This window comes from Atta cephalotes (genome assembly GCF_000143395.1).
Source record: "Atta cephalotes unplaced genomic scaffold scaffold00019, whole genome shotgun sequence".
In the NCBI taxonomy this organism is placed as follows: Eukaryota; Metazoa; Arthropoda; class Insecta; order Hymenoptera; family Formicidae; genus Atta; species Atta cephalotes.
The window spans coordinates 1,894,340-1,908,993 of NW_012130083.1; the positions used below are offsets into that span (position 1 = coordinate 1,894,340).

A 14,654-nucleotide genomic window follows, 5' to 3' on the forward strand; every position below is an offset into this window, starting at 1 on the left:
TCATACGGTTAATGGCGGCCTGTGCTCCTTGTTAACGACATAGAACTTGTGTTTCTTACCAAACAAACCCCATATCACGGCAACATTCTCAATTATTATATTGAATGGAATAGTGGATAATGCACCGCATATACACAGCATAAATCGGGCAACACCGAAACGATATAAGGAGAACGATTTAACTACTCCAAACACATACATATAGATATTTACTGCACCGATAAACGCGCAAAGAAAGTCGATCAACGGCGGACAAGTGATCGGACACAATCCAGCCAAAACAATGTTAGAAGTGGAAAGAGGCATCGTTACCCATGAGTAACACGAAATACCCAGCAACAATTTCTTTCTCAATGGAATCGCTTTGGAATGCACAACAAGTAATATACCTTGCAGCCATCTTTTTCTCTGCTGTACAAAATCCCACAAAGAAAACGGCGATTTTTCCCACATTTCGCCATCCACAAAATTGAACGTATATCCCTGAGAAAATGCTTTCATTGCAAAGAAACAATCTTCTGCAACGGATCCATCTAATCCATTATTAAATGAAACGTGTTTTTCTGCTCCCATCTGAAATACATATTCATAGAAAAACCTAACCTAATATAAAAATAAAAACAAAATAGACGTATTTGTAAATATGTCACTACTTTAATATGTTAAGTGATGATATATATATATATATATATATATATATATGCATTTTTATTATATATAATTAAAAGCAACGCGCGCGCGCGTGCGCGCGCGTGTGTGTGTGTGTGTGTGTGTGTAAAAAAGATGATGTACCATCTTCTACAATTTATAAATTTATCATGATTAGAAATTATTAGTAATTACCTGTGTGATAACATAAGATCCTTTCATGCTAAAAAATGGCTTGTGAAACATGGTGAATTGTAATCTTAGCTTTCCCATATCATCTGCTACTCTGAAGCTATCGGCCAAGGTCGTAATCCAATTAACAACATCCTCATTAGCATACGTGATCAACCCTTGACCAAATTGGTGTTTGCCATCCAGTACAAAGTTCAATATGCCGCGAACAGAATTTTCAGTCATCAGAGTCTCTTCATCAAGATGAACAATCCAATCGTGATCAGCCAATTCATTTACCGAGCTTTCGAGGCAGTATTGCAAAGCACGAGCTTTAAATAAGGCACCACTACTTGTGCGATATTTCGGTGGGACGACAACTTCTCGCACCCTGCGATGCGGCGTTAATCCTATTGGCTTATCGCTCACTACTTCTATTTGGAAATTTTCGAGACCAGCCTCTATGCATTTATCTAAATTTCTCTTCACATTCGTCTTTACTAATTGTGGATAATCCCCGCGAGTTACTATTCTTATACAGATAAATGGTGCAAGCAGAGGTGAGCCTTTCAAAATTACTTTATCAGGGAATGCATTGTATATTGTTAATCCTATAAAATTGAATAACACTTGTGGCAAGGAAAGAAACGTCACTGTGCGTAACAGGTACAAAGTAATTGCACCGATAATGCCATATCTTGTCCATGGATCGATTTCTTCCTTCTTTTCCATATTCCATCGAAGGCCTCCAGATACAAATTCAAATACTAATATGACTACAAGCAGCAGACAGCAGTGCAAAATGTGTTTTGTTATACTGTTCAACATTATTCCTGCAAATTATAAAAAAATATTTAATAATTAATAATTAAGTAACATCGCTAATTCTAGGAAATTTAGAACATTGGTGCTTTCCAGCAAGATACACAGATGACACAATAAATCACTTCATCTTTGTTTAACATTGTTTGTTTAACACATAATGATGAAATTTCTTGGAGTAGTTTTAAGCTACAGGATGAATAATAGAATTATATAAGTTATAAAAGCTCCAATAAAAGTTTATCTGGCTATATAAAAAAATATTAAGCTGCAAAATCTATCTTAATAATATATCAATATATTGAATATTGATACAGAATATAGAATATTGATACAGAATATTGATAAATTAAGATAGATTCAAGTTAATATTTTTTATCTCAGTTTAGAATAATCCATTCCAATTTTAATTTTAAATGATACCATGTCGTTTACTATTATAAATCTATTCTACATTTATCACTAATTATAATTCAGCTTCAATGTAAGTTCAAGTATGTATTATAATGTACTGACAGGATGAGCTTGATCCCAAAGCAACTCCTTATTTTTTTTCAATAAAAAACTGTTTAATATTGATAAACCACAAGGATATAATATTCACTGTGTTATATCTCTTGCTGAATAGCAATCATGTAACTTTTTCTCTAGAGTGGAAAAGTGAAAAGTGAAAATTATGTATATATGCATGTACATGAACACACAACATACAAAAAGTTTAGTTTTCACATGTCTTAGCCTAAGGAAAGTTATTCCCTGGAAAGCATAAATAATATACGATCACAACTGAAAGAATGATAATTTTCTCGTTTTATATAAAATGTAAATATACTTATATACATTTGCTATGCGACTGCTATGGAATTTCAGAGATCGCGTTTCGTAATAGTGACAGTTCTCATTAACCTAAATTACCCAATCGTGTTCAATAAATAACGAGAATATTATTTTCAAACTTCGCAGCAAAATTAATCCGGCCTTCAATCGTCACACAACACGCATCAATGCATACGCACATACACACGCAACATTGCCGCACGTACATACATACATACATCGGATCGTATGATCTGAATTGCCACTAGAGATATGTGACTCGAAGAATTGCAAAATTAAAATTAGTTCACACAACATGACTCACAATGCGACCCTTGAACAGATAGCCGACGCTTGCGATAACGAGAATCGAGTGTGTCGAGCGGCCTCGAATTTTTGCAAATGCAGACGTGCTTGGAAATTATATTCCGCTTAATCATGACTTAAAATACCGATTGCAAAGTCCGAACATCACCGCTGTATTAGCACGATCAAACGAACGTCACAACATTCTGCAAATTCTCTAGAATTTGACGGGTGGAAGTCGCGGGAGGGAGGAAATAAGTGAGTATGTCTCGTCTGACGGTTATCGGCGATATAACACAATATACTCGTATAACCTTGCTGATATCACACTCTGTCTCGTAAATAATTTGTAGTATATTATGCGGGGGAACGACGTGCCGCGCGGCATGAACGTCGAGAATCAAGTGGAATGAAGTGGAATCAGGCGAAATTATACACAAAACTGCTCTTTGGCATCCACCGCATTCCGATTGACTCCGGTTGACGTACCTGCGTGCCGGGACCTGAGATGGTTGAATTTTCAGACGTACGTAATAATCGCGAACACGCCGGCTCTGCCCATTGCCTGCGAGAACGGCCGAATTGGGTAGATTCAGCACTTCATTACATCGGCGGCGCATGAACGCGTTTTCATAATTTTGGCATGCACTGTCTGACACACGCACGCATATGCATTACACACAACTATCACACTGCTTGTAGGAACTCGTAACAGCTCAACATTACGCACGAGAGTTCAACGCACCGATTTGTGTTTGGGTTTTTTTTTCCTTCACTGCCGTCGAGTCATCGAGTAATGTCGAACCCCGAGAAACGATGGTTGGCCAATCGACTCTTTCGAGCGTCAGCAACTTCTGTCGAGTCGACAACTCGGTGTGCTATCTACTTCATGCCGCAAACGTTTTGAAATATGCTTTGATTGGTCAATTCATAAAATTCTTCTTTCTGATTGATTAATGAAGCATTTACATACAGTGTTAAAGCTGAAGTACAAATCATTGCACAATCATACATATAAATGTATGAAACATAAGAAAATCAATTAATCAGAGTCTTTTATTTTATAGAAAGGAAGGACTTTGATTGGTTCATTTTATGAATAAATATTTTTCGCGATAAATTATTCGCAGATTCTCGTTAGTATCAGATTTGAACCTTCTTCTTTGAAACAAGTCAAAGTAAAAGTCAATAAGATTATTTGTTCAAAAGTTATAATTTATTTATAAGCGGGATATAATACGTCCTAGAAGTACGAAAGAGAGTCTCTTCTTACAAGCATTTTGAATTACTTAACCAGTTAATCCGGATCTACAATAGATTTTTAAACCTTAAGCCATAAGGAATGGATGAATCACAATCAATTATTCTTCTCGCATTCGACTAAAGTTGGTCAATTTCTTACGACTTAAAGCTTAAAATACCTATTATAGATCTGAACTTATTAAGCCTTGTGTCCACGATGCTAGAAATCGGTCCGAGATCTCGGATGAAGAAAAAATTGATCAATCGCAATGGTCATGTGATCAAATTATTTAAATGCGATTTGTTAATTTTTTCTCTGTCCGAGATCTTGGATCGATTTCTAACATTGTGGACATCGGGTTTTAATAGGCAGTTACGTGTGATGTAACGAAGTCTAGATTGCAAACTAGAGATTAGAATTTACTAGTCAGATAATTTTAATTTTAATCTGTTCTGACTGTATGAATTATAATCTTTCGTTTACAATTCTCAATTTTTTAATGCATAGAATATGACACACAAGCTCAAAGAACACAAGTTCCTTAATAAAAGTTGTTCCTTTAGATAAAATTTACAATCTCTTAAAGATTGTTCCTAATGGTCTTGACACTTTCTGTATAATAAACTTAGAAATCAGAAAAAATAAGATTTTCTTATAATCAAAATAGTAAAATAAAAGGAATCAAGCGTGAGAATTGATATACATAGAGATAATTAATAATTTAATACATTTAATTAAACTATACATGTTTATTTTATACATGTTGCGGTTCATATTTATGCCTTCTTTGGAACAGTATAGAAGAGATATACCGAGTTATAAATTTGTCATTCTTTGGCCATTGAGAGTCACTTCCAGAAAATTATAAATACATTATTCACAGACATTTGGAAGATCAAGTCTGTACTAATTAATTATACTAACTACATATTAATAATAAATAAATGATAAATAAATCAGTCTATAAGTCGTAAACTGTATTTTAAAATTTAAAAATGAAAGTAACTCATCATTGATATCGTAAACAGAATCGCAGAAAAAATTATAAATGTATAAAGAACAACAATCAAAATATTATAAAAGTAACATCAATAACGAATCAATATAAAAAAATAAAATTCACAGATTAGGATTAAAATAAATTTTAAGTTATTATAATAAAAAAGTAAAAATAAAGATGTATATGTATAATAAAATACAAGAAAAATACTAATTGACTAGACAATATAAAAACGCAGAGTAATTATTTGTCAGAGTTACAATTTTGTAAACTTAGAAATTATATCACTTAGGAGAATTGATAATAGCTCCTTTGAATGTATATTAGTATTGCCATAGAGCTTGAGTTTTATCAGTTGAAGAGATAAAGTATTCCTTAAGAGTATTTCTCATTTCTTTTGCTATGGAATCTGCATCCGCTATAGAATGGTTAGCATCCATTCGGCCTAGTTCAATAAAATGTGGGGAAAAGTGCTGCCTCCATTGTCCTTCCCTAATCCCACCATCTTGTTTCTCGATATCAATTAAATCTGTTGTACAATACTGACGATTGTTTATAGACTCATGTTCTTCTCCAAGCATAATAAAATTGTGTAGACAGACGAGGGCTTTCAACACATTTTCGCAGTTGGTTATTGACATATAAAGAGGTTTGTGCAAGATACGCCATCGCGCAGTCAAAATTCCAAAAGCATTCTCTATTGTGCGTCGTACACGTGATAAGCGATAATTAAAGATCCTCATATCATCAGTCAGCTTTTCGCGAGGATAGGGTCGCATCATATGCGTCGATAGAGGGAAAGCTTCATCACCAACAAAAATAAAGGGAAAAGGAGTATTTGTCCCTGGAAGTAAAATAGGATCTGGTAAGAGTAAATCACCTGCAGCCACAGAACTTGCAAGTTTAGTATTTGCCCATACTCTATCATCACTTATAGAACCTGGAAATGGATCGTGATAATTACAGATAATAAAATTAAAGGATAAATAAATATACTCACCACGTTGCTCAATATTGACCCATGTAAATTTATATGTTGCATCGCAAACGGCAAGTAATATCATATTGAAAAATTGGCTGTAATAAAAAAAGTTAATCAATAACTACTCAATGATTTTTTAATATTATTGATTCCTGTACTTAAATTCATTGAAGAATTAAAAAGGCAATAATTAAAAAATCATTGAGTACTCACGGTTTTTCTGCTGAACGCAGCCATTGTTTGTAATTATAGAATGCTGATCCAGAATTGGGTGGAGCTTGAATTGTCATATAACGTCCATCTAATGCTCCTAGACAATTTGGAAATTGCCACTTTTTCATGAAATCTTCACTGATGGCTATCCAATCCTCTTTACTAGGAGGTTTTAAAACAATTGGTTGTAAAGTTGTCCAAATCGTCCAACAAGTTTCATTCACTATTTTATGAACAGTTGACTTGTCTATCCCAAATTCTGCGTGTTTTAACTTAGCGTTATCACCCTGGGATAAGTATCTGCAATAATCATGATAAGATTATTTCAAAGAAAATGGTGAAAAAAATTAAAGTACATTAATTTTATTTACAACAAAGTGACAGCTAGACGTAGCTCTGTAGGAAGAGAAGGTTTTAAGATGTTCTTCTTAAAATGAGGATGAAGCAAATTTACTAGTAAATCGAACTGCTCAGGCCACATTCTGTATGCTCCAAAAAACTTTTCATGGTCACTCTGGAGTAATTCTTGAAGAAAGTTATGACAAAAGCATAAGCTTGAGCACTTTGTAGTCTGTTTACAGGCCGATCCTATCAGCGTCGTTGTTTTATCATCTTCCTTCTTATTATAATCCACCATTGTAAATTTGTAATAGCAATAAATTATATTGAGATAAATAACATAAAAGAAATGTAAAATTTTTTGAAAATTCATAGTTATTGACGAAACAAACTACTGAGAAATAAACTGCATCACTTCAAACGGTCTGTTTTTTCAATGGCCGGCTTTATATTGTTGCTTACAATGCTGACATTGCCGCTACGTCATTATGCGTCATTATGAACAGACATGAATTTTGCATTCAGCAGAGAAAGCTGATCAATTGGGTACATTCATGATGGAATCAGAGAGAAACTTAAGAGAGGTCATGCCGATCTTCTTCCTGTTATCGTCGAAATCACCCATACACTACTGCCAGTACATCCATTTTTAGTTTGAGAACTACGTGACTACATACATTTTCTGACACTATCGATAAAATTGTATCGTCGGAAGTAGATGTATGCCTTCCAACAAGCGACACAAATGATACGGTGTGCACAATGAATCGTTACATCCTTGTTGTTTGCCAATGTTAAACAAAGATGACGTGATCACTGTGTGTCGCACTGTGTGTGCACTCGCTTGGAAGGCATACGTGTTCATAGGAGGGATAGTCGACACGCTTCTGTCTTGAGGATTAGTACAAAGACGAATCACATCTAGTTTCGACGATACAATTTTATCGATAGTGTCAGAAAATGTATGTAATCACGTAGTTCTCAAATTGAAAATGGATGTACTGGCGGTAATGTACGGATGATTTCGGTGATAACAGGAAAAAACTGGCAAGACCTCTCTCAGGTTTCTCTCTGGTGAAATTATTCCACCATAGCAACCGCTCATTGAATGTTCTTTTTTCATTTGGTTGGTTTCGTTCACCAGAACACAATAGCAGATTTTGCAATCGTTTTATGATTCTCTGCTGAGATAGAATCATTCCTTTTGATCTAAAAGCATAACCCAATTAGTGCGAAGAAAACTTCCAACAGTTGTAAAATAAACGTTCTGCTGAACGCAGCCAATTTATATTTTAGGATCTAATAGAATATACCAATCAGATAAAACCTAGTACAGCGCTGGTGTTGGTGGTGTTGGTACAGCGTTGGTGTCAGTTTTCTCAGTGGAAAATGTTATTGAACAACTAAGCATATGGTAGTACTGGTAATTTTAGGTTAAAGATTACACGTGTATACCAATCCAGATCCGATGAAGATAGAAATAAGTTAAAAAGTTTGATATTTTAAGAAAAAAACTGTATTTGCGTTATATAAATCCTCCATACAGTTATCTAATATGGGAAAATTGGACGTTAAAATATTACGATATTTAACTCCGGAAGATTTTCGTGTTCTGACAGCGGTATGAATTTTTGTATTTGCTTGTATATTCGTATAAAAATATATGTATGATTATTAAAAAATAAATTTTTATAGGATCTGTATATCTATATATATCTTTATTTTTCTTTTTTCTAATTGTAATAATTTTAATTTTTCATATTTTAGATTGAAATGGGTATGAAAAATCATGAACTCGTACCTGCACTACTTGCCACACAAATAGCAAATCTACGTTACGGTGGAGTTCATAAATTATTAAAAGAAATGTGCAAGCATAAATTGCTCAGTTATGAACGAGGCAAACGATGTAAGGCATTGAAATTTATATGTGATCATAAATTTATTAAAAATATATCTGAAACATAATAAATTTTTAGATGACGGTTATCGTTTGACGAATGCTGGCTATGATTATTTAGCCTTAAAAGTTTTAACACAAAGAGGAACAATCCGTTCCTTTGGTAATCAGATTGGTGTTGGCAAGGAATCTAACATTTACATTGTTGCCAATGAAGAACAGACTTCGCTTTGTCTAAAGTTACATAGATTGGGTAGAACATGCTTTCGAAACATTAAAGGAAAAAGAGATTATCATCAGCACAGACATTCTGCATCTTGGTTATACTTGTCAAGAATCTCTGCAACTAGAGAGTTTGCATATATGAAAGCACTTCTGGATAGAGGTTTTCCCGTGCCAAAACCAATTGACTTTAACAGGCATTGCGTTGTTATGGAGCTGGTTGAAGGTGGACCTTTGTATGTTTACTAATATTTGATTATTGATTAAATCTTATTTGATTATATATAATATTTTCTATATAGAAACTGTATGTTTTATGAATTATCCTGAGTCAACATCCATTATTAAAATATTCATGAATATTGCAGTTTGCTTCAAGACGAGGAGCAATCCTCTAATACTGTATCAAACTATTGGCATTAACTTTAATAATGCATAGCTTCTGTACAGAAAGTAATATCTATAGAAGTCTAAAAAACCTATATAGTATCTTATTTATATTGTCCTATTTAGGTGTAATATAAATGAAGTAGACAATGTTGAAGCATTGTACGACGAACTCATGGATTTGATTGTTAGACTGGCAAATCATGGTGTTATACATGGAGATTTCAATGAATTTAACATAATGATCAAAGACGATGGCAAGCCTGTTATCATTGATTTTCCTCAGATGGTTTCTACAGAACACGAGAATGCAGAAGCGTACTTTGAAAGAGATGTGAATTGTATCCGTGATTTCTTTAAGAGACGGTTTGGATATGAGAGCGAATTATATCCAACTTTTCAAGATATATCGTAAGTAATTGAAAAGTACAATATATCTTCTGTATTATATCTTAATTATTATATTTTGTATTGATTTAACAAATTAATGTTTTATTCATTTTAGACGTGAAGACAGCATAGATGCTGAAGTCAAAGCCAGTGGCTTTGCAAAGCAAATAGAAAAAGAAATTGATACTTTTTTAACAGAAAATGGTATTGATTATAAAGAAGAAAAAGACAACGAGGATAGTGAGGACAGTGAGGAAGAAATATATGAGAATTGTGTTGATAATATTGAGGATTTGAAATGTCAATTAAAAGATTTACAGCTTCAAAACGAAATTGTTGTAAAAGAAGAATTTAATGCTTCAACAAGAGTTTCAGTATTGAATAATGATGATGAACATTTGAAGAAAATATCTATGGTGCTATGTCCCGATAAGCAAAGTAATAATATGGAAAATGAATGTAAACGAAATAATGGAAATGTAACAATAGAAAATGTAATAGTCAATGAAAAACACGATGATTTTACATTGTATGATTTATCATCAAATGTGGAAAACGAAGCAGTACGTTTTTATGATGATACACGAAGTATACGAAGTGTTTCAACAGCTGCTACAATTGCACCAGATGTGATAAAAAAGAGAACAAAGTTAGCACTTGACAAACGCGAGAGAAGTCTGGCAAAGAGAGCACTTGCTAAAGGAGAAGCAAGTGCAGTAACGAGGATACGAAGAGATAATAGGGCTACAATTAAAGAATCAACGGGAATTTGGGGTTGGGAATAAAGTACAAGTTATTGTAAGTCATTTATTACATATATCATTAACAAAATATTTTTGTAAATAGTTTCATTACAATACATACATATATGCATGAATGTGGTTATTTTTCTACATTATTTTTATTTTATTTTATATGTAACACAATGCAAACAATTTATTTAATAATCTTGTTTATTATTCTGATCCTTTCAAACTTTAATATATAAAGATAAATAGATATATATTTATGAGAAATAAAAGTGTTTTTAAAATTGAATATTTGTCATCTTAGGAAAAAAATACATTAAAAATAGATTAGAGAAAAATGTAATCCTCTAAAGATGAATATCCAACAAAATGTAGAAAGCAGTTTTATTTCAAGAATTAATCATATATTTCATTGCTTTAATTGAGTAATTTTGTAGTATTTATAATAACTATGATGTAATTGCAAATAGGTAGAGAAGAATCGATAGAGATGATCTAAATCGGACCTATTTGCAATTTTTGCTCTCTACAAGGCGTAAATAAAGTCCGATCATAAAACCAAAAACGCCGATCACAAAACCAAAAACGCCGATCATAAAACCAAAAATGCCAAAAAGATCATTTAATTCCTTTCATTTTTATTTCAAATTGTTTTGATGTATCTTTCACTTGTGTTGAACTATAATGAAAAATATAAACGGTTTTTCGAATTCGATTTGGAACTATTGGTTCCAAATCAGACCTTCCTATTTTTATGGACTATTAGATAGAAACTTATAAGATTTTAATTTATTTTTGTTAGTATTGAGCAAAAAAAATGAGCAATTTAATAGTTAAACATAAAAATTTTATTCAGAAAAAAATTACTGACAGTTTATATTATTAGAATTGAAATTAATAAAAAATTCAATTAATATGAGTCTGATGAATCTCATGATATTTTTGATTGATTTAGTGTTCCTTAGATTAGATCTGATCGATCGATTACCAGTGTTACAAGATTGTGGCGAATCTTCTTTTTTCGATGAATTACTTGGCTTTTTAGTGTTTCTTGATTTCGTTTGCGTTTTTTTTTAGTTGATGCATTTATTTTGTTTCCTCTATAGCAATAGTTTCAATCGCAGCATCATCATTTAAAATAGTTGCTTTTCCCGGTTTTCGTCCCCAATCGGTATTTTTACGTGAAGGCGCTTTTGGAAGTGGACAAATAAATTGTAGTGTTTCGTTCAAATTTACTTTTATCTCGCTATGTTGATTGGCCGATCAGTTGCTGGACAGGAAATCAATTTTTTGGAAAACATCCAATGGACAAATGCCTGTTATTATCTACTGTACTGTAAGTCCGATTTGGACACCCAAAGAGAGGTCCGATTTGAACATGGATTCTTTCGAACTTTTAGAACAAATTTTACTAAATAGCTTTTTATTAATATTTTAATAGCTATTTACTAATATTTTATAAATTTAATAAATAGCAAAAATGATCACAAAACGCTTGATATTTTTTCTACATTCTTTAATTATCTTAAATCAATTTCCTTTCAAATTTTTAATATTAAATAATGATTTACAAAGATTTTCTTTTTTAAAAAAAATTTTCTTTTTAAAAAAATTTTTGCACGATAGTTAAAAATACATATTTGCGTCTATGAACGTTATGACAGAGAACTGTCTAACTACTGCCATATGTTCGGTGTCTTATAAGGACTTTATTATAAATAGTACGTAAATCTGCTTAATCATATTCGTTTAAATTAACAAGATCCTATTTGGAATACGGTTCGATTTAGAACATTCTCTCCTATAAGTCAATATAATATTGATTTGCCAAGCGATTGATTCTTATTTGTGGATCCTTGAATAAGAACCAATCGTTCGTTGAGCAAACTGCATTCCGAAACTTATCGAGAAAAAAGTGTTGCAACTTTTTGTAACCGGTTGTACATGCCAATTCTTCACTGACTAAAAAGTTGCAACATATTTTTTTCTATAGTTTTCGGAATATAGTCTATTCACCAAGCGATTGGTTTTTACTTACGGATTCATAAGTAAGAACCAATCGCTCAGTAAGCAGACTGCATTCTAAAACCCTTTAAAAAAAATGTTGCAACTCAGTCGGTGAGTGTACATAAAATCTATTATTAATGAATAATTTTACCTTGAGCACTATTATCAATATAATTGAATATTAATGCAGGACTTTTTGTAATTTGAAACATGTCCTGATAATTTAATTTAAACATAGAAATTCCAGAGGTTCAGATTTTTCTCAATTTTTGATAGATTCGTTATTACAATTTGATCCAAATCTTGAGTGCAAAAGGATTTCCGACAGTTCAATCGTGAATGTTTTTCTCTACAGAGAAATGTTCCTTTCGCATTCAAGGTTGAACTGTCGCTTCTTAAGAACAACGATTTTTTTCCTAAGATCGGAAATTTTTATCCCATATTTATATTTAGGAAAGGTATTTCTCAAATTCTTCGATTGGTTCGATGTCTTAAGAGAAAGGATTTCATTATATTTTTTAATTAAAAAGAACTATAAGAGAAATTTTAGAGAAAGTTAGAAAATAAAATTCTGAAAAAACCTGATGTTATATGAAAATTTACTTAAGGCTGTATTCATAATCGGATTTTATATTTAGGATAAGTACGTTTTAAGTATAGTCAAAAAGATATCATGAACCAATCAGATGGCTGTTTTGTTAGCATCTTCAGACATTATTTAAGACGATTTTAAAGTAAACCAACTATGAATACCGGCTTTAGAAAATTTTAGATCAAATAGATTTAGATCAAATTGTAATAACGAATCTGTCTATCAAAAATTGGGAAAAATCTGAATCTCTGGAATTTCTATGTTTAAATTAAACTATTAGGATATGTTTCAAACTATAAAAAGTCCTGCATTAATATTCAATTATATTGATAATAGTGCTCAAGGTAAAATAGTTTATATATAATAGTATAATAGTATATGTAATAGTCATTACACTTGGTGTATCATCAAGAGAGGATATTTTATGTATGTTTTGTTTTGTCTTCTCTATTGCGTATACACATTTCGCTGTCGTAATACAAAATACAACACGCGAGCTATGGACATACGGCCGATTGATAATAAGAAGGAAAAGTAGGACTGCATGTACGGTATAAATCGATTTGTTCCGAACAACGTGTTTCTGAGACGGCATTGTCAACGGTTGATGGTACAGTTGTGAAATATATGAACAAATTGGACTGTTCAATAAGTTCGCGCCGCGAAGAATGTTGAGAGTGGTGGTGGCGAAATAAACGGCCTAGCAGGCGATAATAAGGCCACATTGATAGCTCCAAGCACATACGTATAATTGTGACGCGTGTATATATAGCAGCAAGTTCTCTCTTGAACGTCGAGTCCCTCGTGCGTTGTGCTTATCAAGATATTCAGAAGTGACACAAACGGATCACGGCTAAAGACTAAACTTGTTTCGAATTTCCATTGAAAAAATCATGGCTAAGGACAATCTCTCTGCTGTACTATATGGCATCAACGATTTACGCCTGGTTAGTACCACGTTGCGGAAGCATATTGAATTTGCACAACTGCGCTTGCTCATATTCGAATCGAATGCACTCTTATTATTTCGATTAAGCTACAAACTTTTATTAGCTTAATTTGTACTTAATAGATAAAAAGGATCAAGTAAGATTCATAATTAAAAAATAAAAATATAATTAAAAAAATAAATTATATTTTACCAACTGTTGTAAAGAAAATGAAAAATTTATAATTTATTTAATATAATCAGTTAGCCGAGTTAGCACATTTATGTACTATAATTTTTTTAATATAGTAGATTATAGTAATATGTTATACCTAATTTTTTTTAGTTATCAAATTAAGATTCGATTATCTCGAGGCGCCGTATTGGTACGACGTCAAAGGAAATGATATGCAATGAATTAATTCTGGCATACATTGATACATATTTATTTTTTAAATCCATACAAACAGAATAATTTGGTAATCTTGAATCCTGTAAAATTTGCGGCAAACTGAAACGTATATCTGATATGACAATGAAATGTAAAATAATTCCTAAAATAATACCAAAAGCTGTTCTTAAAAAATCGTACTCCACAGATGTCTTAGTTTGTTACATATTATTTTACAGGTTTCAGAATTATGAAATTATGTTTTTAAGGGAAAATTAAAAAATAAATAAATTACACTCGATCTTATAGATGTATTTATCCTTTGAAATACTACATAAATCAGTTTTTAATTTATGTTTTTTTTTGAAGCAAGTAACAAAGAATGGCTTCTTTTTTTTATCGAAACATTGAATTTCAAAAATTAGGAACAGACTAATGTGCTTTCTTGTCTATTTTTCTTTAATTTTGTTTTATGTAAGCAAAAAAAATAATATAAAAAAAATTACATTTTTCTATAAGAAAATTTTGTATTTTGAAAATAAAAAACT

The 14,654-nt window shown here is 32.0% G+C and overlaps 4 protein-coding genes across 4 annotated transcripts in view; 2 read left to right on the forward strand and 2 right to left on the reverse strand.

Annotated features, from left to right (window-relative positions):
• LOC105619017 (beta-1,4-mannosyltransferase egh) lies at window positions 1–1,647 on the reverse strand. Its single transcript, XM_012200545.1, has 2 exons — window positions 844–1,647; window positions 1–573 (listed from the first exon to the last, which is right to left on the reverse strand). Exons 1-2 carry the CDS (start codon window positions 1,645–1,647, stop codon window positions 1–3), a joined length of 1,377 nt encoding a protein of 458 aa, XP_012055935.1.
• A 3,682-nt stretch (window positions 1,648–5,329) lies between these two features.
• LOC105619176 lies at window positions 5,330–6,838 on the reverse strand. The gene is made up of 4 exons (XM_012200703.1): window positions 6,573–6,838; window positions 6,202–6,501; window positions 6,007–6,083; window positions 5,330–5,946 (listed from the first exon to the last, which is right to left on the reverse strand). Exons 1-4 carry the CDS (start codon window positions 6,836–6,838, stop codon window positions 5,330–5,332), a joined length of 1,260 nt encoding a protein of 419 aa, XP_012056093.1.
• Window positions 6,839–8,095: 1,257 nt separating this feature from the next.
• On the forward strand, window positions 8,096–10,224 carry LOC105619019 (serine/threonine-protein kinase rio2). Its single transcript, XM_012200546.1, has 5 exons — window positions 8,096–8,161; window positions 8,308–8,449; window positions 8,520–8,898; window positions 9,176–9,460; window positions 9,555–10,224. Exons 1-5 carry the CDS (start codon window positions 8,096–8,098, stop codon window positions 10,222–10,224), a joined length of 1,542 nt encoding a protein of 513 aa, XP_012055936.1.
• A 3,456-nt stretch (window positions 10,225–13,680) lies between these two features.
• The window catches only part of LOC105619020 (sorbitol dehydrogenase-like), a 6,053-nt gene continuing 5,079 nt past the window's right edge, over window positions 13,681–14,654 (forward strand). The window contains exon 1 of the mRNA XM_012200547.1: window positions 13,681–13,734. Within this exon, the coding sequence (XP_012055937.1) occupies window positions 13,681–13,734 (54 nt within the window). The remainder of the gene's footprint in view (window positions 13,735–14,654) is intronic.

Bases quoted from the DNA above. Each gene is read 5' to 3' on its own strand.
- LOC105619019 (XM_012200546.1), top strand. From the start codon at position 8,096: ATGGGAAAATTGGACGTTAAAATATTACGATATTTAACTCCGGAAGAT. The intron at 8,162-8,307 runs GTATGAATTTTT...TTCATATTTTAG, and splicing joins ATTTTCGTGTTCTGACAGCG to ATTGAAATGGGTATGAAAAA. The intron at 8,899-9,175 runs GTATGTTTACTA...TGTCCTATTTAG, and splicing joins CTGGTTGAAGGTGGACCTTT to GTGTAATATAAATGAAGTAG.
- LOC105619017 (XM_012200545.1), bottom strand. From the start codon at position 1,647: ATGTTGAACAGTATAACAAAACACATTTTGCACTGCTGTCTGCTGCTT. The intron at 574-843 runs GTAATTACTAAT...TATGTATTTCAG, and splicing joins GATCTTATGTTATCACACAG to ATGGGAGCAGAAAAACACGT.
- LOC105619176 (XM_012200703.1), bottom strand. From the start codon at position 6,838: ATGGTGGATTATAATAAGAAGGAAGATGATAAAACAACGACGCTGATA. The intron at 6,502-6,572 runs GTAAATAAAATT...TGATTATTGCAG, and splicing joins CGTCTAGCTGTCACTTTGTT to ATACTTATCCCAGGGTGATA. The intron at 6,084-6,201 runs GTGAGTACTCAA...TTTTTATTACAG, and splicing joins CTGCGTTCAGCAGAAAAACC to CCAATTTTTCAATATGATAT.